Genomic DNA, 27,767 nt, shown 5'->3' on the forward strand with positions numbered 1-27,767 from the left:
GGGCCTTTTTTGGTGCATGTGTGTGTGTGGATTAGCTCCTGTGCTGGTTTGGGTTGAGTTTTTTTCTGAGTGCAAGGACAGAGTCAGAAATCCATGTTATTTTCCTGCACCAGGTAGTACAAGGCATTAACTGCTATCTGAAATCAGGTTTGCTGTCACTGATGTAACATGTGACTCATTCTAGTAATTTGTTTAATTTATTCTGTTTTTAAATAAGCATTTAAGTTGCCCATGTAGAAAACAGGAGTCTGACATCTATTAACTCGGATCCTGATGAAGTGGTGCCCGTGTAACTAGGCTGCTGTGGAGAAACAGCTGACCCAGGGACAAGCAAGCATGGTGCTTCCCTAAGCTCTGGCCCACAGCAGGCCCTGCTGAGCTCATAGAGGATAGTATGTGAGTTTATTGTATAGATTCCTGGAAAGAAAAGCTGATACCATAGAACTCTTTCCCCTCCATGAATCTAGCAAGTGCTTTGTGCCATCCTTTCCTTATAGCCACAGCACTGTTTCTAAGGGAAACTACGTGGTTCAGGCTTTCCTATGCCAAAACTCAGGTCCAGCTGCTATGGTAACAATGAAAAGCCCTCAGACTGTTTTTACTTCCAGCTAGCTTAAGACTGAAAGAACAAAATGGCTATGTACACCATGAACTCCTCTGGCTGATGTGTGGAAGGACTTGGACTTTTGACAACAGTCATGACAAGTGTGTGCACATATGTACATCCTCTTCTCTCCTTAATATACATTGGTGGTTGGGCACAGCTTGTCCTGTAACTCACTACAACAGCTTTAGATATCATGTTAAGGATGTTTCTGACAAGAAAAAAGAAGTACGCTAGTTTGCCTTTGGGGCACCTTAGGATCCAATGCCCCTGATATCCTCTAAATTTGGTGGTGACGGTGAGCTGGTGGCAGGGAGGCATTACAGTACAATGTTGCTGCCCACTGGTGCTTCAGGAGGTGCCATTCACATCTGTTGCTGATGGTACAGGCTCTCTCTGTGGCTGGAGCTGGCTGAAAGGGTTTACAGTGAAGGTCTTCCCACAAAAATGTATGAAAGAGAAATATGGGTTTTGATGAAATGTAGTAATTTAAATGAATGTCTTATCAGCAAAAGAGCTGCTGTCCAGGGTGGAATTTATGGCTAAAACAAGTAGAAAGTGTGCACGCCAAGCACATGCATACCTGAGAAAGCAAGGGGTGTCTCTTTTTGTACCATTAAGTAATGATGTATACTTACTGTTCTGGAGAGTTTATGTCTTCTATAGGATCTTTGTTTGTTCTGGAAGGGTCTGATGAGCCCCATTGTGCTGGTGGATTTTGATCAAGATGATTTTTCAAAATGGCTTTCTCACCATCTGAAAGGACAACAAATTCAATTTTACTGTACTGTAACAAAATGACCATTTTAAAATTGTTTAATTTTAAAATTTCTCAGATGTTCATAATGCCACAAAGTAAACTCTGCCTGCCTGTACTCTAATACAGTCTCAGGTTTCCCTGTGAGTCTTTCATACGCTTCTGCTTTCAATTACATGCTTCTTCATAGGAGCTACCATGAAGAAACAGAAAAGGGACAAACCATCTTTTGTCCTTCCTCTGCTTCTCCCCCCCCTTTAAAAAAAAACACAAACCAAACCTTGTTTCCCACCTCTGTGTAGCCCTATCATGCCCTGTCACCTAGTCTTAGGCCGTGTAAAAAATTAGTGTAACTGCACCATCATATTATCTTACACTCAGAAATTGTTACCTTTTCATACGAAGAAAACCTCTTAAGTCTTTTCCTAGAAAAACTACAATCTCATTGATGTACAAAACCTTGGTACTCTTGCAATCACATAAGCAATTGAGTGTTGTCATGTAACTATCTGCTATCATTTAGCACAGAAATACGATTTATACCAGTTGCACTGGTCCATAGGCTGTCTGCAGGAAAGACAGCTAATGATTTCATTAAGCTTTCTCCTGCTGTTCTCTTTTCTGCATATTTCCCTGTAGGTAGCTTCACTTGGTTCCCCTGGGTGTCCCGGGAGTCCCTGGCTAGCTGTGCTGAAGGCTATGGCATCGGTCCCCCTGTGAAACACAGACGAACACAGCCATTTTAGGAAGGCTGTCTTTGCTGAGGATCCTTTCTGTTCCTGGCTGCTTTTCCAAAGTCTCCTCCTGTTAAGCCAAATAAAGTCACATGGAAAACATCTAAGTAATGAGGACACTGCACAGTTTTCATAAATAATTACAGAGCAGCTCCAAATCCATCACCGACAGTTTGCCACACACACAGAGAAACAGTGACTGCTGCAGGCAATAAGGCAGCATGGAAGAGGACTCAAAGGTAAATTCTTGAAATGGACACTGGAGGTTTTGAACGTAAAAACAGGTATGAGGGGAAAAAGCAGGAAAATAGTGAAGAGAAAATGAAAATAGCATGAAAAACCCAGTACGTACTGAAGGCTTAAGCTGCTTTTCTGTTCTACTAATACTCGGAAGCCCCAAATACTGCTGAGGTCCCAGCATGCTAGGAATATGTATGTTATCAATGAGCACTGGTGGGACAAAACAAGCAGCAGAAACAAAGAGTGAGGAAAGAAGCTGGAAGCAGAAACAGGAATATTTTGAGGGCAAACTCCAAAATGTATAATTGCTTTCTCAGCATGGTCATCCCTGGCGTTATTTTGTTGCCTTCACTTTCTGCTGTGAAAAATCTGACTCATGAAGAAATGATGTAAAAATGTACAGGCATGGGGATCACAGACATGGAATTTTTCACTTATGTTGCATAGAAGAGAAGAGTCTGGGTGAGAAAGAAGGTGACCAGAACACATGAAGCTGCTTCTGCAGGGGCCAGAAAATGTCAGTAAAAGAGAGCTAAGGAACCAGCTGTAGCAAGAAGAGTGCCTGGAAGGAAGATATGACAGGATTCAGTGATGGTTTAGATGTGAAGGGAGTCACAAAGAGTCACATCTGACAGTGGCTAAGATAAGCAATGATGTCTATCATCTCAGGACAGCCTGAAGTTTGCTGGTGTCCCATTTGCTGTCACAAGAGTTCAGTTTTTATTTTCCATATATCACATTTCTATGTATATCGAGCTTGACATTTGCATACAAGCCTTGTGATATCTATAAACAGACACATAAAAAAGAACATTTTTTACTTCCATGATTAAAACCAACATTCAATCCTGAGCTGATCTAAGCTGACAGTGAAAACTGCTGACTTTATGATATAGACCAAAGTTAAAATTTGAGTAATCCTTGTAATTAGGGATGGAAAAGCTTTATTATTTAACTGTCTTAGGCTTCCAACTTCTTTGGCCAAGATAAGCAATTTAACCTGTTACAAAGCCACTGAAGATGCAATTCTTCAACAAATGACTGGAATATGCAACTGTTGGGCTTCGAGAGCATGTGATTTCATATATTAATGTGTTGTCGGCCCCTGAAGGTTTTATTGTGCTTTCAGTTGAGAAAGAGAGAGAGAGAGAGAGAGAGAGAGAGAGAAAGGAGATGGTCCCTGCCAAAAGGTGGGGGATTTAGTTTAAAGTAGAGCAGAAATCATACATTCTCTGCCTACTCACCCCTCAACACCAACTGCCCGTATATCACTGCATGTTATTCTTAATAGATCTTTTTCTACCACTCTTGCAGATGACTCTCCCTCCCTTAATACACTGCATAAATTTCTGTATCAAGGTTACCATATACAAGTCTTAATGTGTATGTATAAAATACAGAGAAAATCCACATAAAGCTGCCATAATGTCAAGATGTTTTTCTTTTTCCTATGCTTCTTTCAAAATACAGAAAAGTTGGGTAATTCATATTTGTTAAGCTTTTTGGGAAAGGAGCTGTTAAGATTTTTATTCTGCAGCTATGGAAACTAGAATATCTTTCTTTTCTTTCTTTTTTTATTATTATTTTTTTTATTTACCTTTCATTTAAATAATGAACAGCAAGATTCTCACTTAGTGATATGCTTCCAGAAGCCTGAGCTTAAAGAAAAACACTATTACCATATGTGCTAAAAAAAACTTAAGGATGGAGGAAATTGATTTTATATACTTGAACAATGGAAAGAAAATAAGGGTAACTGCAAACATCTGAGTTCCCAGTTTCCCCTGAAAGTGTAGCATTGCTTTTAGTACTTCCCCATCTTTTCTTCCTTTGTCCATTAAGTATGCCACTTGAAAAATGCCCTTCATTCTTAGGGTACTGTCTGCCACTGCAGATGCTACTGAATAAGTTGCACCAGGATGATCTAACTACCTTCAGTACTGAATTTACATTACCCAGAAGCACTTTCTAAGTAATTTTTACCTTTGTAGACCTCAAACAGGAACTCAGAAGTCTGAATAAGTGATGCCTGAGCACTTCCCATTCAGAAAACCGCTGGGAGAAAAGACAAATAGATCTCAAGGGCCTTGCACGGCACTCACTGATGAGTTCATTAGAAAACAAAGCCTGCTGCCCAGTTGTTGGCAAGAGCCAGAAGGCTTTAGCTCAGAACTTTTGCCTACCTGCAGCGGAAAAGCAACTTTCAATTACAAAGCCCTGAGCTGCAAGAGCACATCTGATGCTGGCTGTGGAGAGGCTCAGCGAGGAGGTTGCTGCTCCCAGCTGCTCATCTCTCCCTCTGCCAGGGGTGACACTTCAGACCTGCCGCACCTATAATCGTATAATCACTCTGTGCCCTGCGCTGTCAAAATTACCTGGGCTGGCTTAAACGCATCATCCATTTTAACAACTCCTGTTCAGCTGCAGGCAGAAAACACCAGGTAACTGCCACCGCTGCAATTTCTTCCAAGGTTTTAGAAACTGTATTTCTTTAATTAGAAGCTTGTTTTGTTGACATTTGTAAACTGCAACTTTATTGAACACCTTCATCACTACACTTTAGTGGCATTATTCCTCTGATGGCTTACAACTAGATGGCAGAACTGCTCTTCACCCCACATCTTTCAATTCCACTGCTGTTTTCTGTCTGCTAGAAAGCGTATTTTATGCTCTACAAAGAAGTATGTGTGGTTTAATAACAAATTATAACAGCTGGCAGAGGTAACCTTGCTGATTTACTAAAGAACTCTGGAAACTTTAAAGCTAGAGGTAGATTTTTAACATCTACTGTAATGTTTCACAGTTCTGTTGTTTGGACTGTGAAACATGACTAGCCAGTTTCTGCTTTTCATTAATAGGATGAAAAGAAAATAAAACAAAAGACAAAATTAAAATGATCACATCATCTGCTGGGTATATCAGAAAAAGTTCTCCTGAACTAAGTGCACAGCACAAAGCAGTCTAGATCATGATTTCTGATAGTTATGTTTTGAAAGGAAGATATTTTAAAAAGAAAAGCCAGCGAGATTCCCCTCTGATTTATACTACTTTAAATCAGAGGAAACTCCCTTTACTACAGATTTATTTCTGTGGAAGGAAGGGCGGGCACTGAACCTTTGGCAGTTTGGTCTCCCTGTTGAAACAGAAACAAGTTCCAGCTTCAGGATTGGAATCCATTTGCCAGGCTTCATAGAAACTAGTATACATATCTCTATATATCTCTATATACAAGGGATATAATGAAATATATACTTTCTTTAAAACAGCAGTCAGTCCTTTAAAGGAGTTATTCCTGAAAGCTTTTCCTTTGAATCTGTGGTTTCAATTTTAAGCTTAATGCTTGAATCACACCAACTTCATAGAGGTAATATTCCCCCCTCTATCACAGATGAACTCTGTTTTGCTTCGTATTTATGAGCAAAATGCCTTTGAGATCTGTTTTCCTTTGAGCTGCTTTTACATGGGAAAAAACTAACACTAGGAAACATTGGAGTGGGGTGACAAGTGACAGTATGTAGGCATATCTGATATGTAAATGAATGCTCCTAGTCCATTTACAGCAATGAGTAAAAACTGTTTTCTGGCTCAAAACAGAAAAGGCTTTCTGAGCAAGCAAAGGTGCCTGCAGAGAAAGAACTTGCAATAAGGGTTTGTTCATAAGTGAGGGAGGGTTTGTTCATAAGTGAGGGACTACTGCAAGGCTGTCTCTTGCTTCTTATGTACCTTCCATAGAATCACTGTAATTCATTAATTTCCCTAATATGCTACTCTGAAATGTACTGGCAAAGGTAGAAATAAATGGAGATTCTTCTGAAGGATTTCTTCTGGGCATGGCTTTATATGAAGCTCTTAAAATCTATGAATCATTCATGTAGAAATAATTTCATGTAATAAAATGTCAAATAGAAGTCAAATAGAGTAAGATAGTAAGATTCCAAGCGCAGCAAAATTACACACACCCCCCAACCACATATTATCTTCCCTATGTTTTTTTCTCCTGAGTAACTTTTATCTCTGCAGGAACTTGCACAGCAGAAATAACTTCTACCTTCATGAAGTGTCTCCTGTTTCTGGCACACTGGCTACATGGGTGCAGGGAGCCCTTTTGGGAAGCTCTGGTTTGTGCCTGTGCCAGGGTATTTCTTCCCTGGAGCTGTGTGGCACAACCTTCATCTTTATACAGCATCACAGCTATAAGCATTTGTCCTCCTTTTCCCAAATGTCAAGCTGGAATACTCAGCCGAGTCTCCAAGCTTGGCTCTCCTTGCTGAACAACGCTGCCAGTTACAGGAACTGCCTGAGCCAAGCGTTGGTCTCACCCACAGCCCATCCCTTCCTCAAGCCCAGGCTGTAATGTGGCTCTGCTGCTCCACCAAGGTGACCAGATCCCACAAATGCCAGGGAAGAAGCTAATGTTGTGCTGTGCATAAAGATGAGGTCACTAGCAGACACAGTGACTCAAAATCATCTGAGGAACTTATCAAATAAAGTTAAGGGCATGGCCTTTTAAGTTAAACTGGGGAAGCCACCTGAGGTCCCAAAGCTACAGTCCATGGAGCACATGAACTGCTTGACCACACAAACCTATCCAGCAATGCAGACAAAAACCTGCATTAAAAAAAAAAAAAAAAAAAAAAAAGGCAAAAAAAGCAGTCAAACCATAAACTACAAACCACATTCTCCTAATTGCTTTTCTTACACAGCCAATTGCTGTAGATGTCTCAGGGACACTGTTTGTGAATAAGAGAGGAGTGTCTCAGATAATACCTCTCCTTAAATAAGATGTACTGAAATGTGCTGTGAAGGAGTTCCTGTGCCAGCACAGTTCTCCTGGGTTACATGTGTTGCTGGTAGTAACGAACCAGGAATCCCAAAGTTAGGAAACTTCACTGATGTCAGTCTGTTATAGGAGTGTGCAGCCACGTCTACCTATTTTGGCTAAAGTAATTTAGATTTTTTAACCCAAATCCATATTTTGTGTAAATGACGGTGGTGGGGAAGGAAGGAAAGAATCACAGAATAGTCAGGTTTGGAAGGGATCCCTACAGATCACCTAGTCCAACGCCCTGTTAAGCTGGTTCACCCAGAGCAGGTTGCACAGTCACATCTAGGCAGTTTTTTAAGGTTTCCAGAGAAGGAGACTGCACAACCTCCCTGGGCAGCCTGTTCCAGAGCTATGTCACCCTCAAGGTAAAGAAGTTTTTCCTCATATACAGAAGGAACTTCTTGTGTTTCAGTTTGTGCCCGTTGCCCCTTGTCCTGTCACCGGGCACCACTGAAGAGCCTGGCCCCATCGTCCTGACGCTCACCCTTAAAATATTTGTAGACACTGCTAAGATCCCCTCTCGGTCTCTCTTCTGCAGGCTACACAGGCCCAGCTCTCTCAGCCTTTCCTCATCAGAGAGATGCTCCAGTCCCCTCATCACCTGCATAGCCCTCTACGGGACCCTCTCCAGTAGTTCCTGTCTCTCTTGAACTGGGCAGCCCAGCACTGGACACAGCACTCCAGATGTGGCCTCACCAGGGCAGAGCAGAGGGGCAGGATCACCTCCCTCCACCTGCTGGCCACCCTCCTCCTAATGCCCCCCGGGATCTCACTGGCCTCCTTGGCCACCAGGGCACCCTGCTGGCTCATGGGCAATGTGCTGCCCACCAGCACTCCCAGGTCCCTCTCCACAGAGCTGCCTCCCAGCAGGTCAGCCCCAGCCTGTGCTGGTGCGTGGGGTTGTCCCTCCCCAGGTGCAGGACCCTGCACGTGCCTTTGTTGAACTTCATGAGGTCCCTCACCGCCCAGCTCTCCAGCCTGCCCAGGTCTGGCTGAATGGCAGCGCAGCCGCCTGGTGTGTCAGCCCCTGCTCCCAGGTTTGTACCATCAGCAAACTCGCTGAGGGCACACTCTGCCCCTTCGTCCCAGTCAGCGATGACTGGAGTTTAACACGACTGGACCCAGCGCTGACCCCTGGGGAACACCACAAGCTACAGGCCTCCAGCTGGACTCTGCGCTGCTGATCACAACCCCCTGAGCTCTGCCATCAGCCAGTTCTCCATCCACCCCACTGCCCGCTCATCTGACCCACACTGCCTGAGCTTACCTATGGGGATGTTATGGGAGATGGTGCCAACAGTCTTGCTGAGGTTAAGGTACACAACACCCACTGCTCTCCCCTTGTCTACCCAGCCAGTCATTCCATCACAGAAGGTTATTAGGTTGGTCAGGCATGGTTTTGCCTTGGTGAATCCATGTTGACTGTTCCTGATGACCTTCTTTTCTTCCACGTGCTTCAAGATGACCTCCAGGATGATCACCTTTCCAGGGATGGAGGTGAGGCTGACTGGTCTGTAGTTTCCTGGGTGGTCCTTCTTGCCCTTTTTGAAGACTGGAGCGACACTGGCTTTCCACCAGTCCTCAGGCACCTGTCCTGTTCTCTATGACTTTTCAAAGATGATCAAGAGTGGCTTGGCAGTAACATCTGCCAGCTCCCTCAGCACTCAGAGGTGCATGCCATTGGGGCCCATGGATTTGTGCGTGTCATTTGCTTAAGTGATCTCTAACATGATCCTCCTTGACCAAGGGAGAGTCTTCCTTTCTCCAGACTTCCTTTCTTACCTCCAGGGTGTGGGAAACTAAGGCGATGGCCTTGGCCTTGAAGACTGAAGCAAAGGTGGCATTCAGTAACTCTGCCTTCTCTGTGTCCTTCGTCACCAGGGCACCCACCTCATTCAGCAGCAGGCCCACGTTTTCCCTAGTCACCCTTTTCCTGCTGATATACTTGAAGAAACCCTTCTTGTTATCCTTGACCTCCCTCACCAGATTTAATTCCAAGCAGACCTTAGCCTTCCTTGTTGCCTCCCTCCACATTCAATGAAATAACTTCCTTTGGCACTTATAGGAGTTAGAAATTTTAACTCTGGACAATTTTTACAGATCAGAAACCTAATGAAGTGTCCTATGACATTAAAGTTTGATTAGGACTTGTTCGGGATGCATTGCATAAGTCCCATGCTATTATCTGTTCTCTGAAGTGCAGTGCCCTGAATCTGTGTAAGCAATAGTGATGGGGATACACGACATTGCTTTCTCTATGTGAACTCCTTCAGAACAGCAACATATTTTATAAAGACTGACATAGGATTCAGCTGTGTTGACAACGCAAATGTGGCAAATGATCTGCTGTGATTTTTAGCTCCAAGTTAACTGCTATTTTTAGCATCTCTCTTCACTGTCCTACTCACTCTCCACTCATATTTTTTACAAAGTCCAAGGTAGGCACAAACCTTGTCATCACCTTAAAAACAACATTGGACTGGCTTCCCTAGTTGCATGGTGGAGGTGAGAGACATGGTCACTTCTAGGTCATGCTAGTAAAGTATTTACAATCCCAAAGCTTCACTCAAGTAGCATCAGGGAGGCATAATTTCAAGGTTCTGTACTATCGTTTACAGAAAGTTACATGAAATACATAGCTACAGAAAGCATAGTTATGTCAGTCAGAGTTAACTTTCCTGTAGCTGTAAGGGCCAGAATTTTTTTAAGTATCATTTAAGAGATGTCTGTTTGCATCTGCACAGAAGCAGCAGTGACTCAGCAGCATGAATTCTCCAAAGCCTTGTTATTTTGATTGGAATGGCAAATTTAAATTAAGCACATAGGTTGACTGTTGGGAATGGATGTGGTGAAAGAAATAGAGAAGAGATTCAGATATATAGCTAAGGAACAGGGAAGTGGGGAAAGAGAAAACAAGAGGCAGAAGAAACACGAATGGAGGGACAGAAAAAGGCTAGCTAGGGTCATTGAACAGGGTGGCTCAGAGGCTGGAAGTATGAATATTTGATGTCACTCAAGTAAGGATCAGGATAGTCCATAATACTCATGCTTGGGGCATTCTCCACCAGCTTCAAACACCTGCTTCAAATTGGGATCCAGGTCTTCCTCATTCCCAGGTGTATGGATGCTCCAATATAAAGATGGCCAAGGAAAAACATCCTTCTTTTTTCACCCCTCTCTTTTTGCGTGGAGCTTGATGTGGTAGGTCTGTTCAGAAAACCGTCCAGCAACTTCAGTATGCAGAAGAATATCTACCTTGTAAATCCTGATATATGGTTCAGGATATAAATGAAATAATACATGGTTCCAAGCTACATTAAGGCTCTGTATTTACAGGTGATTTTAAATATGTATCCTGCAGCAGGAATGTAGAAGCTGGGGAAATGTACTGGGGAAAAATTAGGAACACAATCTTGGATGCTTCTGTTTAAAGCAGCCATTAGGCATCAATATCTTTTGTAGATATAGTCTCAAGTGCAGAAAGGTTATATTTTCTTCTTGATTTCATTGCCAGCATCCTACTGTTAATGGAATACAAACTGCTCTGGGAAGTATCCCATCCTAAATTTACACCTGACGTATCTCTTAAGAATCATTTTTATTTCACATACCCAAACTCAGATGGGCATTTGGCACAATGTAATGTATCTTTTCTGCCTGAAGTACTATTCATGAATTATCATTTCTCCTGGAGCATCTGACATGGGTGGAATATTCTCTGTGTTCCTTTCAAACACTTGGTAAAACTGCCTCATCCCACTCACTGATGTTAGTTCTTGCTGCTGATCTCAGCCCAACAATCACACGCCTCCAGCAGCTATTTACGTTTTCCTTTTCCTCCTTCCCCCCCCCTCCCCCCTTCTGTTTTTTAATTTTAAAAAGGACACTGGGAACTCTATGGTGCTCTTCCTTTTTTTTTTTTTTTTTTTTTGCCACAAGTTACACAACCAAGTGTATACACAGGCAAAAACAAAAGGCACATGAAAAAGTAACCTTATCCAACCAAAATTTCAATATATTTCAAAAGCATATGTGAATTGTTGCTGTTGCTCTAAAATTATTCTTCAACAACTGTATTTACAGGAGTAGCTTCTGTTCCACTTAACCAAGGTTACACTGCCACATCAATAGGAAGCCTGAGCCAAGCATTGCAGCAAACATGCCAGTCTATGACTTCCCAACACAGGGCAACTAGTTTTTCACATGCCATAGCAATATTCAGCTGTACAAACTCATTTGCCAAAAGTCACAAAGTAGAACCATTCTAGAGTCAGAAATGGAAGCTGGGTGTCCTGGCTTCCACTTTATTGCGCTATACACCAGATCTTATTGCTTTCCAAAAGTGAAATAGCTTTAATGAAAGCAATTCTTTTGCATGTGTTTCTTCAGGGAGCAATGCAAGAGACACAGTAGAAACAACTTAGGAATATTACAGTCATCATTAAATCCTTTTTTACCAGTTCCTAGGGAAGAATTTTCATACATGAGTGCCTTCAACTCTACATTTAGAGTCCAAACTAGCACTGAAATATTTACGTTTCTGTCCTATGTGCTTGACAGCAGTTTCCAAAAGCAGGATTTGAATGTCCTGCACAGACAAGCACATACTAAGCTGGGCTTCCTACTGTTGAAGGCTGGCTTGATTAACTCACAAGATCTGAAACATTCTGTGACTTTCCTTTCTCCATGCAGCACAGAAAACTTGACTTCTGAACACAAGTATACTTCTGAAAGTTCCCCACTTTACCATGTGTATTATACACACAGGACATAAACCAGAAGACATGCATACAGATAAATAACTATACATATACATAGTTATAACATATAGCTTACTATGTGAATCTGCATGCTTTCTGTAAAGCAACCAAAATATTTAAAGCTCTATCTTACAGAGGTCTGAGTGCTCTTGAACCAATCCAATAAGATTGCTATTTAAAATCTTGGCAGGTTAAGCTACTAATGGCTTTTACTAGCTCTCACCTTTGCTGTCTGTAAAGTTCCGTATACTAAGAATGTCATTAAGATCCTGATAGTGGTTCTGCTTAATGTATGTTGTTTTCTCAGGAGTGTCCTGAAGTTGCATTGTGACCTCTTCCAAGTCTTTGTCCAGCTGCAAAACAGAAAGAATATGAATCCCTAAAAATGCGACTCATTGTTTCAGGTAACTGCAGTAACTGCATAGCTTTCTATAATTAGGCTGGAAGGCAGGTGGCAATGCAATTGCCACACTGTGCCAAATAGAATTTTCTTATAGCACTACAATGCTACCTCTAAAAATCATGCTATAAGTAACAAACCACATTCAGCTGTGATGTTGCAGAGGGCATATGAGAAGAATAATCTTAGTAGTTGACATGTTAAGCAATTCAGCTATCCAGCTGAATTAGAAAGAAATAGGCATTAGGAAGCCCAGCCTGATAACCTCTCAAATGTTTATTATTTGTGCATACAAATACAGCATACACAGCTATAACCACTTTGCTGAGTCAATCAAATTATGAAACATACAGGAGAATATAAGTGAACTATGTCATTAGGGACATGTCCAGCCATGTGACTGACTGCTGTCAACTCTACCAGGAATGTTACTTTGTCCTAAAGATTATTTTTACTCCTTTTACTTTTCTTAGACAGACACACCCTTATTAGACTTTTTGTTTGTGTTCATGTGTGTTGAGGTTTGAAGTCCAAATCAGTTTGGCTCACACAGGGCACCAATTTTCAGAGCACAAGCAAAACTAGCAAACTGCAACAAGGCTTTACCACGGGTCAGATTCTACCATCCCTGCTGTTTTTCTATCTTCCCAAGGCCAGACCACCCTGCTCCTTCTCTCTGCTACATCTAAGTCCTTCCTTCTCCCATACTCATCCTTCATCCAGTGCTTCCTCAGAGCTATTTAATCACTTTGCAGGAACGAGCTACAGTTGCACATTGTCCATGTCAATCAACCCACTGCCTTTGAAGCAAGGCCACAGCTGCATGTTATCAATGCCAATCTACCCACTGCCTTCATTCCTCTACACGTGTGTGTGTGTGTGTGTGTGTGTGAAATTTTGAAGAAAATCCAACTCACAGTTTTTGGTTTTGGGGCTAAGAACGCTCCACGCTTTCCTGAATTTACAATTACTCCAGTGTTTTTCATTTTTTTCTGTGTCTTCTGTAAGTGTAATAACTGTGTAATCTGATAGCTAGCACTAAACTGCCATTGCAAACATAATTTTCCAAAAGGGAACAAAATGGAAGTAAGAAGAGGGGGAAGAAACAAAAATCCCAGTCCTCTCTTTCCCCAGAAGCATCCTTTAAGACTAGAGGGACAGGGAGAGAAGCACACAGCCACAGCAGAAATGCCAGGTTGGTACACCCCTAGCTTTTAGCACTGAGCTGAACACGGGGTGCTCTCCCCAGAGGGTAACTTGTATTCAATTGGCTACAGCCCCAGTAGAAAATAACCAGATACAAACATCTTAATGGTGATCTAGGATACTCTCTGTGAACAGTTGTCCAGGATGCGATATCCAGAGTACACCCCACTCCTTACTGGCTTAAATGAATTTTAGAAGTGCTGAATCTAGATTTACATTTTTTCCTTACAGAACTGGGACATAGCAACTCAAGGTAGATAAGCTAGAGGTCTAGCTGCTAGCCATAGTAGGGTATTCTCCAAATCCCCCTGATAATGAAATTCTTATTTGGACCTACTGGTTCTGAGGATTTAATTTGATCTGTTTAAGCAAAGCCTAGAAAGATCAGCAGGGCCCTGTGTGCACTGATATGGCTCAATTGCCCTAACCAGCCTTACCTGTGATCACTGTCCTGAGCCTTGCCAGGCACAGGCTGAGATCTTGTGAGTTGGGAGGCTTAGCAGAAAAAAAACTACAGCAGAATATAGAAACTGAAATAGCCAGTATAGCCAGCTGAGCCTTTATTAAAAACTGCAAGGCTCTCACATGAAAGAGACCTGGCAAAGCTGAACTAAATTTCTTTAACAAGGCAGAGGTAACTTCTGCTTTTGGAGTCTTTGGTAGTCTGAGTAAACACCTTTTGGTTACCTAGGCAATTGTTGTTAATTAAGATGAAGAAACAATGGTTGCATCAAAATACCTTTTCTTCAAGGTATAAGAATACTCCACAGACTAGGCAAGAACAGGTTAATTTTTTTGTAAGACATAGATCAGTTATGGTTATCTTGTCACACAAAATAGGCAGTCTTCAAGGCTGATTTGTAATTGTTTGAGGTCTCCTGAGCAAGGATGGACAATGAAAAACATACATATTCTAGTTCTACGGAAATTCATGCACTCCATGCACTTATCCTTTTTCTTGGTAGAGACTGAAGAAACTTCACAGCCTTTGTGCCAAAAGGGTCAGCCCACATGATCGTAAAGATCTTTTCCACCTTAAGAAAATATGTAGTTCTCTTTTGTGGCAAATGTAAAAAACTGTCTAGCAAGTTTTTGTGGGAACTTTCACAGAGGCTGAGAAATAACAGCAGCAGCAATCTCTGAGCTCAGCCATAAACAGGAACAAAGGTAGCTCTTCTGTGCCCCTGGGGCTGCACGTCTCTGTTACGCTTGCAGGTAAAGGTTGCAGTTCTAGAGCTGTTGCTCTGTGCTGCTCAGCACACCCGTGTGAAGCAGCAGGGTAATTTGCCTGTTACAAATAAACAGGGGAAGTTTCATTTTAATTTGCTAAGGCACATTTTCATTTTATCACACCTACCATGTATTCGCTGTATTAATTGGCTATTCATATAAATAATCTGTTTTCTATGATTTCAATATTTTTCTACTGGGAAAGCAATTTTTTTCCCTCTAAAAAGTAGTCAACATTTAAGCAGATTAGAGAATTGCAACAACAAAAATGCCTAGGCAGTATATACAATAAACAATACCTCTGTAATTTTCATTCTCAAGCGGTGGTTCTCTGACTGCAGTCCTTCTAGTCGAGATGTGCTGGCCTGATTGACGCTGGTGACTGATGTTGATGTTTTTGAATCTTCTTTCTTTTGATTTTGAGTGAACTGAAATCGTCTGTTCTGTGTGGCTGCATCTGGGTTTGTCCTCAGTGTGATGAGCTGAAAGGTTTAAAATCCTAAGAAATCCCATCCATGGTTTTAATTTTGCAGCTATTTCTTTTGTATCTCAAAATATTGAAAAGCAAACCAAGAGTTCCTTTCTGACTTTCAACTACAAAATTCTGGAAAGTCAGCTCTGCTTGCCATGTGCAATACTTGAGATGGTTTCTGAGCAGGTTGAACCAAAATGATGTTGCAAAGGGAAGTGTTCAATAAAATTAGGAAAAACTAATCTAAAGCATATTTAACTGGATTTTAATTATATTAAAATATATTTTAATGTTTCATCAAACATATATTTTTCCTTCATTGATATCTTTATACTTTTGAAGGATATATTCCTTAAGAAAAAAAAATCCACTAAGCCCTTCTCTTACCAGGTACAGTCTCATCTGAAATTTCTCCTTTCCTACTTTTACAAGTAACACTCAAGCAGAGAGAGGCATGAAGCAGGAGTATTAACTGAAAGAATTCATGGGAGATTGCACTCTGGAGATAACAGAAAACTCATTAGGTTTTAGTGACTCAAAATAAACCAAATCTGTTCAAATAAATTAAATAAGCCACTTACAAAAAGGTTAACCTTAAACATACTTAATTAAAGCAAATATAAGTGAGATTTAACACTCGGTGACAATGTGAAAATATCACCTCAACATGAGGAGAGAAAGCTACTAGCTGTTTGGCACAGAGAAGAGAGCTACTCAGATTACTCTAGAGAATACAGAATTTATGATTACTTGCCAAGCAGCATAAATATATATATTTCTATACAGGCCAAGCTGAAGGAGCTCCCTGCCCTGAGAGCATAGGCATGGCATCGTAATTCCAAAGCTGTTGACTTGTCTGGAAAGAGAGAAGAGGCCATCATTTTGTAAGTGTAGCACAGCCAGATTTTGTGGTATAGCCCCATTTTGGAACTGGTTCCTCTTGTTCTTCAGAGAATGAACCTGTTCTGCAGCTGGGGTGGCATGAAATAAGGACCTAACTCCTGCTAGAGACAGATCTGACCGATCAGATGCTGAAGCACCATATGTATTTACAGACCAAGTCTGCAGATCAGGATGATGCTTGAAGATGATAAATTTCGTTTTTCAGGTAACAAAGGAGATGAGAAGGCTGAGGTTCTCAAGGCCTTCTTCCCCTTAGACTTCACTGCTAAAACTTGCCTTCAGAAATCCCAGACCCTTAAAGCATTTGAACACAACAAGTTCATGCAACCTGATAAAGTGTATCTCTGAAGACTAAGGGAGCTGGCCAATGTCATTGTGAGGCCACTCTCAATTACCTTTGGAAGGTGATGTTGATTGGGAGATGTTGCTGAGGACTGAGAGAAAGGAAATGTTACAGCTGTGTTCAAGAGAGGTGAGAAGGAGGATCTGGGCAAATACTTCCTTGTCACTTTCACCTCAGTCCATGGAAGATGCTTTAGCAAATCCTCCTGGGAACCATTTTCAAACATTAAGAGCGGTGATTAGAAGCAGTCATCATTGATTATGAAGGGGAAATCCTGCCTGAACAACCTGATAGCTTTCTTCAGTGAGGTGTCTGGGCTGGTAGACAGCTTCCTCAAAGGGAGGATGTATCTCTTAAAGTCTGCTTAATGCAATGAGATCCCCTAAAGGAAGAACAAATTCTTATTCTGTGCTAGAAGAATGATTAGAGGACTAGGGCTGTACTTTGATAAAAGCTTCTGAAGATAGACATCATGAGCGTCTCAACACCATGTCATTATTTCCATTTGTATTTAAGTGAGGTGGTGTGATCTGTGCAGAATAACAGAGATGCCACTTTGGGTTGTGGTTTTGGGCCTGCCACAGGTCCCTTGGGAGAGAGTTATTTTTCTTGACCTAAGTGAAGATTTCAACATTGTCTCTCATGATGTCCTCACAGTCCAACAGATGAAGTAGTGACTAGGTAAGCAGCCAGGGAGATGGACTGAAAACTGGCTGAACTTCCAGGCTCAAAGGATTGTGGGAGACAGTCACTAGTGCTTGTACCTCAGGGGTTCACACTAGGACCAATGCTGGTTAACAACTTTATTAGTGACCTGGATGGTGGGACAGAGCACACCCTCAGCAAGTTTGCAGATGATCCTCAAGGAGGAGGAGGGGTTGACATACCAGATGATTGTGCTGCCATTCACTGTGATGACAAAAGACTGGAGATCTGGGCCAACAGAAATCTCCTAAAGCTGAGGAAAGGGAAATACCAAGTCTTGCCCTTAGGGAGAAAGAAACCCCAAACGCCCACCCAAACAGGCTGAGGTGTGTTTGGCTGGAAAGCAGCTTTTCAGTAAAGGCACTGAGGTTTGTGGTGGACACCAAGTGGAACACAAGCCCACAGTGCCTTGGGCCAATGGGGGCAATCTATTCAGCCCTGGTGAGAGCACACCTGGAGTGTTGTGTCCAGGTTTGGGCTCCCCAGCCCACGAAAGACATGGGTGTACTGATGGAAGCCCCATGAAGGGCCACAAAACTGTTGAAAAGGATTGGAGCCTTTATGATACAAGCAGAGGCTGATGATTGTTTAGCCTTGAGATGGAAGAGATCAGGGGACATCGTTCGTGTGTATAAATGTGTGATGGGAGAGAGTAAAGAGGATGGAGCCAGACTTTTCTCAGTGGTGCCCTGCGAAAGGAAGGGAAGCACAAAATGAAAACCAGGAAATTTCATTTAAACATCAGAAAAAAACCTTTTTCTACTGTAAGTGTAGTCAAATCCTTGTATAGATGCTGAGAGAGGTTGGGGAGTCTTCATTCCTGGAGATAATCAAGACCCAACTGCTCAAGACCCTGAGTAACCTGCTGTAACTGAGTCTTCCTAGAGCCCTCTGCCTCTCCCCTCCCCCATTTCTTTGATTCTAATTAGGCTGGTTGTAATGACTGGTGTGTCTAACTCTCAGACCAAAAACTGCATTAAAATGAAGTTAAAGGTGAAGAACGGTAATTACAAGGCTTCTTAAATTAGCAGGCAAAAGTGTTACAAGATAAAAGCTCTTCAATTTTATGTCATCTAAGTTCAAACTGAATATAAGATAGAAGTATATCCATCCATCAATAGACTCATCTTCATCTGGAAGTCTATAGCTAAAGACTGGATGTTTTACCACAAGGACATATGCTCTAATTAATTCATTCACATGATATGGATTAGGTGGAAAAGTCCATGAGCCATGTTGTTGGCTCACATGTACAAGGGATGAGGTTAGATGAGCTTTTACGGCTTTTTCTAGCCATAAAGTCAGTGGAGTTTGTGTCTTGCTGCCTTGTATCTGTGTAGTTTCAATTTTGACAGAGTCAGTGCTGAATATCTATAAAGAGTCAATGGCAAACAGACAAAAAATGCTACCAACACAGAAAATTAATGTTTTAATCCTGGCCCCTAGAACTGATTTTGCCTTGCTGCTCTACAGGAAACCAGATCAGAATCAGTGTGTTAATGCTGTTGCAGCCAACAATGGTATGCTTTTGGTGTGCGACTAGAAGTGAGCACAATGTTCTGTCTCGAAAGGAATGGAACAGAAAAAATGGAAGGACATGGAAGTTTGATAAACATGGATAAACATGAGAAAATCACTTCATGAAGGGAGAATACATATTAGGATTGCTTCTTTTAAAGAAGTGATGAGTATGCTGAAAAGTACTACAGATATGTTCACCCTTAAAAAGATGATTAGACATAGCAGTTAACTTCTAACAGGAAAAATACACATAATGTATGTTTGAATTCTGCAGACCACTTCTACAAGATATGCTTGAACCCAGAAATCTATGACAGTTTTAAAAATATTTGGACATTTTGATCAGATAACAAGAATGTCAACAGTTACTCTAAGTAGGATGCAGTATAATAGATACTAACTTTTGTATTTGAGGACAGCGATGATCATTTTCCCCTGATTTATCTTACTCCACTATGGGATTTTCCTCATGTTTTTCTGAGGTGCTTGATGCTGAACAAAATGGCAGTGAACGAGGTGGACATTTAACTGGAGAAATACAGTGATCACCATGTTATAAGTAAATAAGATTAGTAGAGCTGACAAGAAGTAAAGGGAAAATGTCATGTTTCATTCTCTAGTTTGCTTACATTGTTGAATAGTTGCCTATTCATGTTTATAAAAAGACTGTGGGGCAAAACGGGATTTCCAGCACTGTTGGCTCAGGAGACTGCTGCAGAATAGTTAAAAGGAATGTGTTTTACTCTGTAGAGCAGAGAAGTAGAAGCACTCATCGGACCCAAACCCACATCACTGCTTGCATCTGTCTGGCCACAGTGTAATAAATGAAAAGGTGCAGTCTTCAAGTCTTCATTAGCTTCTCCTGCACTTGATAAGCCACAGCTTTAGTATTTCACTAGCAATCTTCCTGTGTCACCAAAATTGTACTAATTCACTACATACTTGCTAAGGGGAGAGATTTGGTGCTTCTCTCGCACCAACATCTTACCTAGATGTACAGACTGGGTGGTGTTGGATCTAATCATCTGAGGGGTCCAGACAAGCTATTGTGAAGCCTGTGCTAGAGCAGGTTGCAGGAAAGAGCGCTTGCCAGCTGTCCTGCTGTAACTGTGGCACACCACGGTGAGAAGAAATGTAGGGCAAAACATATGAGTGCAAGAAGAACTCCAGCTGTGAAAGCACTTGCATGGGCACTGGAAGTGCTGCACTCCAGCTCCTGCTTCAGCATCTTATTTTTGTACCTTAGGTGAGGATCATTTTTAATACAAAATAGCTAAGCATTTGGAAACCTGACAATACATGGAATAAGATGAATTACTTCATGCTGGAAGGCTACAGTTCATATTTGTATTTTGAGTAGAAAGAACTGAGAGGAAAAATGAGGGCAGGGTAACTGGGGTTTAAAAGAAGAGCAGATGAAGGGGTTAAAAAAGGAAATAGAAAAGTAATTTCAGTGACTGTGGCAGCAGAAAAGAAGGATGGGCAAAGGAGCATGAAAGCAAAGGGGCAGAAGAGCATGTCACAGCATTAATAATATTTTCTCTTTGAAGAGAGTTCTGACATTCTGTGGAGGTATTTTTGGCATCAGAGTTTTAATATGCATTTTCATTCAGCTTACACACTTAAATCTTGCAGTATTTCAAAGTACTCTCCATTGCTGTGTTTGTGAATGTTCCCTTAATTTAGAATGAAGTTACAATTATTCTCCAAGGTCCAGAATAAAAATATAACTATATATGTCTGTACAGTTTTTTAATATTTGAGAGGTGAAGTGCAGAACTTGTAAAAACATGCTATGCTGGTTAGTTGTTCCTGGAGAATGAATTCTCTTTTTTGCAGATCAGAAGTCAGCTTCTATTGCTAGCATGTGCTTCTAATTTCTTTCAGAGGGAACACTATGAGATAAATTTATTTTCTTGTTTCTTTTACACATATAGTTCTTGTTGCCCCTGTTAGAACCATCACCAGGGATGCCACTTAGCACTAGAACCTATTCACTGTAATTTGCTCCATACATTTATTGAATGTGGACCAGTAAAGAGTCACAACCTTTTTATCACTACTCATTTGAAAAACCTAAAAACAGATTCCAGAGGTGAAAGAACCTGCATCTTGACTCTTGCCTTGCAAACATTCCAGACATCCAACTGCGTACGCATCTGATTTAGGGTGATAAGCTAGATTTATGCAAGTCACTTAAAATGAATATAATTACACATTTTACTTCAAAATGCCAAATACATTCTCCAGAACCCGAGGCTTTTCTAAAGTAAACTTATGTAGAAACCAGTTTTGCCTTCATTCAAGATCTGTCATACTCATGTCTAAGGTTTAAATGCACAAGTGAAATGATCAAATTCTACCCCTCCGGGTAAGTGTCTTCTCAGCTCTTCCAACAATGCACAACAAGCACATCCTTAGAGCCCGAAAGAGCAAAACCAAATGAAAGCATATGCCTCCCGGTATGTGCCTTACTTAGTCCATTAATATACCCATTAGTAAATACATCTTCAGTGTCAGCATTTGCAGCATACATGCAGTTTTCCTCTGAAGTACTGATAAACTCTGCTGTACCACGATACTTGAACACCTTAGAAGTCTCAACACAGTTTGCCTTAGAGCATGCCAGTGAACTAAAAAGGTCTTATTGTTTTATAGGTATAGAAGCAGAGATCTTGTTTATCTTGCTTAGGGTACACAAGAAACATGGCAGAGTAGACAACTGGACCTGTCCCTCCTGAATCCCCACTGATCACGCTTTCTAGAAAGTTCCTACAAGTTGGAAATGGAGACTATTCCATTGAAATTACAGAAAATAACTTGTGTTTCCCCAGGCAAAGATTCAGTAAAGATACAGGCATTAGAAACACGCATGTTCACTCTCCTGCCACTCTGCATAGACTGCTTTCTCCAAAATCTCATGAAGCTTTGTTCTTCCTCTTCCAGAGGCAAGAGATTATAGATGGGCTTGGTTTAGTTAGGAGTCACACACATCCCCTGTACTTGAAAAGGCAATGAACGTTTACACATTAAATCACCATTACAAAACAGAAGGGAAAAAAATCCAGACCCACGCTAAACAAATTCACCTACCTTAGGTACAAACACAAGGCAGAGAGTAATGGTGCTGCAGAATATGATGACTAAAGCAACGATGCAGAACTGCACATTGGGTTGGTCTCGAGTAAGGAATGAAACAGCAGCACCAATAATGCACATTATCCCCACGTTGTATACACTCATGCCAATGTACTTGCTATCATTCAAAGCAGGAATGCTGACATTCCGTGTCTCCCAGGCTAGGAAACACCCAAATAACTGGAATGGTAAAAGAAGGAAAAAAGATGACAATTATAAGAGGAATTGGCTGGCATCCAGAAAAAACATTCATTTAAAACTGGTATGTTTTCTAACTTGACAAATACAGGTGATACTACAATACAGAGATATACACCTACCTCTCACCCAAAAGCTAATTACCCATGTGATTAGTTTTGCTCACTAGGACGGATTCTTGATTCTTACAAGAAAAATATGAAGCCTGGAATTACTTGTGATGGGAACAAATTTCTCTAAATGCTATGACTATTTTATACTTTTACTAATTTTTAAAGACAGCTCTTCCTGTTTGTTTTCAAGGATTCTAGTAAAGATATAATGTGCTCTGTTCTTTTAACTATTTTTAGCAGCTGTTCTCAAAATACTCTTATCAATCCAGTCATTCATTATATGATTATCATCTACATTAATAAACAGCAGTGCCAAGATATGTCCCATGGGAGATAAATACACAATGTAGAAAGTGTCACCCTAGTTGTTCAGACTGCAATTATAAAGTCTTTTATTATAGTGGGAGTTGGTAATGGCCTTTCAATTGCAGTTGTCTAATGATTTCTGGCATAAAACATTTTGTGGCAATTTTTTGTTTGCTTTTTTCTTTGGTGTATTTTGTTATTTCCAATATGCTTTTGTGATTCAGCAGGGGAAAGTCTTTAGTGTAAGGAAGCTGTCTTCATCCCTTGAAATTTAATTAGATTTTTCTACAACATGAAGTGCTGCAAAGGATTATTTTCTTGCTTTTGCATTCCTCAGAGAAATTCTGGCAATGCAGTAAAACCACAAGCAAACTCAAGATGTTGTAAATAGGTAACCCAGCCTACAGTCTAGGCAAAGCCCAATAAGAGTGTACGGTGCCCTGGGAAGGATGGCAGACAGCAGATGGCATCGAGGGGAAGGGAAGGACAGAGAGAGGAGCCATTATTGAGACCCAAGACATGGTTTCTGTGTTTTCTAGCTTTTCTGATCACACTGCAGAGACAGTCAAGAAGGAGAAAGAAAAAAGGCGCACTCCCATTGACCTTGACATCCTTCCTCCCAGACCACCACATCTGTCCACTGCATGTCATGGATGGAGATAATCTTTCCTTTTCTACGACTGCAACCCATGTGGCAAGGCAGGAAATCAGAGGTCTGTGATGATGGGGATTAATTGCAGTTGCCTAGTAAAAATTTGCCTTCTGGTTTTTTCCTGTGGGAAAAACCATAAAAAATTTCAAAGGCAAATAACCTGGACTAGAAGAACACTGGCTGCCAGTCAAGCGCAAGAGAGTAGGGAACTGACAGAGTTATGTTTGCTGTCCAAACTCAGTTTTGCCCTCACATGCTTTCAACTGTAGTAACAACTGGATGTTAATAACTGCAAATTTCCTTGTTTATTTGCTCAGTTTTTTCCTCAGCCAACAATGGCAACAAACCCAACCATTTGTGACTCAGCTACTTTGCACTCCCACAGACAGGGACCAGCAGGCTGCATCCACCTACCTACTCACCCAGGCACTTCATACCAGGACTTACTGCTGCACTGCCAGCCCTGCCCTCCCATTGCTGAGCTTGTCTGCTAGCTTATTTTGTTCTCTTGCCTACAGCGCATATGTTACCCTGCCACACGTTCGTGAGCAGACCTGGCTGGAAGGCTTTGGCAGATGAGGCATCCATTCTCAGCCCATGGCGTGTGGCAGGCTGGAGGTGCTGCCTAGTCCAGGCAAGCCCCTTGCTCACCCACCTTCTCAATGCTGCCGTCACTGCTGCAATCTATTAAGATATGTAGGCAGGGGTGGCCCTTCCCAGCAAGAGCAGCAGCCATTGCCCTTGCAATCTTTACCCAAGCCTTCCTCTGCACCGTTCCCACGCTGTCTCCTCCACACACACCTGAAGAACATGGTCCTATCCACGGCACTCCCTTGTCTTCTTGTTGCAGGCCTAACACTTTGGTTTTACCTATCTCTAGCAGGACTAGAGCCCACACCTCACCCTGGTCCCTTGCCCCTTCTCCTGCCCTACCCAGCTGCCTAAGAAGTGCTTGACGAAAAGTAGTGGCTGCTGCAGGTGGAGCATGGGAGGTTTTTGCTCTTGAGGGGTCAAGGTATATGTAGACAGCTACCTGGAGCAGTGAGGGGTCTCAGAGCCATTCAGGTGGGGCAGTTGAGGTGGGTAAGCTGTTTATTGAGTTCGGTAGCTTTGTGCCAGAGAAGCAGCTCAGCCCCTAAGATGTTTTCAGAGCTCCTCAGGTAACCAAGATGATAGTTCCAATAAGGAAGGATGCAGGCAGCACTCTGCTGTTGGGTCTGGCACCATGCACAGACAGAGCAGGGGAATGTACAGACTCCTCTACAGGCTCCGCAGAAGCAAATTGTCCACTGTATTGACCTGGCTGGTGTGGGGATATACCCTGGTGATACCTTTTTTCAGGATACAAACTTATTCCTCCCGGACACTCCACCATCTCAGCGTTGCCTGTTCTGCATTCTTGGTGCTGCACAGCTCAGCTGTGCTGCAGATTTACACCTTGCCAGCCCCTAAACTGACAAACAGGCTGCTCTGGGCTGAGCAGTTTTGAGGGGTAGAAGGAATCCTCACGTGTATGTCTGCATCATGTTTTAAAGGGATGAGATCCTAATTAACTATGGAGTAGATGACTATCTTCTCCTGCTGCAATTAATTATTAATGAGATTTTTAGGGTTGTAGGTCATCCCTCACTCTCCCCCACTTCGCCCAGTATGAACACATTCCCTTCCAAAAGCATTATGCCGGGAATACAGCCAACATACTTAAATGAGGCCAGCACTTATTACAAATAATGGGCATGAATTTATAGCTGAAGCAGTTATAAAGCGATCTAAAATATCAATTATAATGGAAAAAGATCATTTGAACAGTGTTGTGGGGGTTATGGTTTGGCCCATTCTCATTTATAATTGACAACAGCGTGAAAAATCGTTAAGTATCTTCCAGATGAAAGGAAGATATTTATTTATATGATAACTACAGAAAGGGAGTGGGTTTCCTCAGAATAATGCACTATAAATTTGAGAGCATTGTTTTTAATTTTTATTGGCATTTTGGGTAAAATGCTTGCCTCAGGAAGTGAGCTCTCCTTTTCTAAAAGTCACAGTTCATCTTTGAGACTCAAACATGGATAAAAACTGAGAGTTTTCTGCAACCTGCTGCCAGGACAGTGGTGATTGCAGAGGTGTTCCTTGTTTGCTTGCTACAGGTGCCTGCAGGGCTCTGTTGGCTTGGTAAGATTTCGCCTCTGTGACAGAGCCTTCCTGAGGGAACATGACACCTTCCCTCCACCTGCCCTTCATATTGTCCCCCTTCCTGAGTCTCAGCCAATCTGCACAAATTAAAAATTCATTTTTAAGACGGCAAAAATCCTGAAAATGGCTTGGTTGAGGAATGTGATGCAGATGTTAGTGATGATTACTTGACAAGTTTTAAATATGAAACTTATGACCTCCAGTTAAAAACATGGACTCAGTACCCCAGTTCAGCTGCTCTTTACTCCTAGTACCTAAACTTTAAACATTAGTCTTGCCCAGCTATTTAAATCACACTTCTCATTACGCTTGGGGACACCTGAGTCTTGACACTGCTGTGCAGTTTAAGGACTATTTGATATTTAAGGCTGCCTGCTGGGATTGGCAATGCAGCTGTCTCTCCTCCTATTGCTCCTAGAGGGCTCAAGCTGGTAAAGGCTTCTCAGAGCATGTCTGCCAGCTTGGGTCCCACACAAAATACAGCAGCAGCCGTCTTCATTCAAGACAATCATGCTGGTGATGACCACTGCACAGCTTAAGGTCTGGACAACACGGCACAATTCCAGATTTTGCCTGGGGTGTTCTCCCTAGCCCCAGAGTACAGGCTGTCTTCAGAAGGAGCTCTCAAACTTCTTTCAGAGCTGTCAGATTTTATGTAATGAGAGGCTGACTATCTTCATTACTTGGGCACTTGCGTGGGATGTTAGTTACGATCTCTGCTGAGAATTTTGATTAAACAGTCTTTAGAGAAGGTGTGCATGAACACATCAGGATGGAAGCAGGCGGCTCTTAGCAGCGCTAATGTAATAGATTCAGAGAGGGATAGGACACATCTGTCCCCGCTGTTTTATACCAGCTCGCTTAGGCAGCTCCTTGATGGCAGTTACAATTCCTGTCCTGAGGTTCCTGATGGATCCTGTGCATCACAGGAGTATTAGTAACTTAGGGCTGTGCATTCTCCTACAGAAAGCAGTTACCTGAAAGTTAAGGAACACAACAGTCTACTGTCAAGTCTAACAGTCTAATGTAAGTCCCTTTGGGGATCTCAACCAGAAACACATTGAGAATACAACTATGAATGCTTCCTACATCATTAGTCATTAACTTAAAGCCTTTACCCATTTTGGTCTACTAAGTACACATCTTGCTCATGTAGAAAGTGGTGTAAAATGTTAGCTTGGGTTTTCTCTGAAGGTATGGACTGTGCAGGCAAGATTACTTTGTTTTATCTGTTGTTTGAGGCTAGACAGCTTCCATTTGACACTACTCTGATTTAGAGTATTACCTTTCTAGCAGCTGAAAAGGTGGGTTTAAACTGTGTTGTCACTACAGCTAAAAAGGCTGTGAGACAACCATTGTAAAAATTTGTGGAAAACAGTATCTGAAGACAACAGGATTATACCACTGTGACTAGAGATAGAATCCTGGTCACTGAAATAAGTTTGTATTAAAATCTTAGAGGGATAACAGGACTATGGAGAATACAATATTTGTGTTTAGAGAGTTTAACAGGCAAACTTTAATTTTTAAAAATCTTGTACTGACCTGACCAAATTGTGATGGCTGGGAATATGACAAAAGTGTTTGTAGCTGAAGTGTTGGAAAACAATAAACACTGTTTTGCAAAACTCTACTAGCTAGTTCATTTTAAATCTTGTTCACCAGAACTACTGCTAAACACAGTGACAATTGCTTACCGACCCACAACACATATTAATATAATCAAGTGTTTAATTTGCTCTTGGACTGCATAGAACGGCAGCTACCGGCAGGAAATTATTTATTCTCCTGTAGTCTGTCTTTCACTGTACTGCCCTTAAACCATTTTGTCTACACGTTTCATTTCAAAGTCATGTCTGCTTATAGTTTGAACATGGCTTATAAACAGTATTAGGAAAGCAAGATAAAGACAGAAAATTATACTGAGGATATGAAATGAGCAAACAAATACCAGAGGAAAAGTGTCCAATCTTGTCAGAAGGCATGCTTGCCAATAACTAGAGGGTATGGTTTTGGAAAGATTATGCATTGGACCAGGCTCCGGCTTTGCAGCTAATTACTGTCCTGCAGTATCCCTTAACCATGCTCACTTGTGGATCACAGCCCTGCTGTGCTGCAGCAAAGAAAAAAAGCAAGCCTTTACTTCAAAGATCTAACATCTGGGGAATTTTTTTGTTTGTTTTGTTTTTTTGGGTTGTTTGGTTGTTTTTTCCTATCTGGATTACTGGGAGATTTCCCCTCCTGCCACCCCTTAAAACAAAGGTGGTTCCAGACTCTGGACTGTAAAGGCCTCTCAGTGTGAAGTAACCATGGAGCTGGACCTGTGGGTTTCCCTACTCATGTTCGTTTATTAAACCCAGATCATCACAGACATAAGTACATTTTTATTTCAGTGAAAATGATGCAGATTTTTTTCAATGAGAATTTTCAAAAGTTAAAAAAAAAAAAAAGCATTTTGATTTTCAGG

General features: G+C 41.6%; 1 protein-coding gene across 2 annotated transcripts in view; it reads right to left on the minus strand.

Annotated features, from left to right (window-relative positions):
• Positions 1–27,767, minus strand: part of GABBR2 (gamma-aminobutyric acid type B receptor subunit 2) — a 487,842-nt gene that overhangs the window by 7,870 nt on the left and 452,205 nt on the right. For both annotated transcript variants that reach the window (XM_055800671.1, XM_005242566.4), the window contains exons 15-18: positions 21,794–22,018; positions 15,056–15,238; positions 12,144–12,273; positions 1,243–1,360 (exon numbers count right to left, since the gene is read on the minus strand). In XM_055800671.1, the coding sequence (XP_055656646.1) occupies positions 1,243–1,360; positions 12,144–12,273; positions 15,056–15,238; positions 21,794–22,018 (656 nt within the window). The remainder of the gene's footprint in view (positions 1–1,242; positions 1,361–12,143; positions 12,274–15,055; positions 15,239–21,793; positions 22,019–27,767) is intronic.

The sequence above is a fragment of the Falco peregrinus genome, chromosome 3, assembly GCF_023634155.1.
Source record: "Falco peregrinus isolate bFalPer1 chromosome 3, bFalPer1.pri, whole genome shotgun sequence".
Classification (NCBI taxonomy): Eukaryota; Metazoa; Chordata; class Aves; order Falconiformes; family Falconidae; genus Falco; species Falco peregrinus.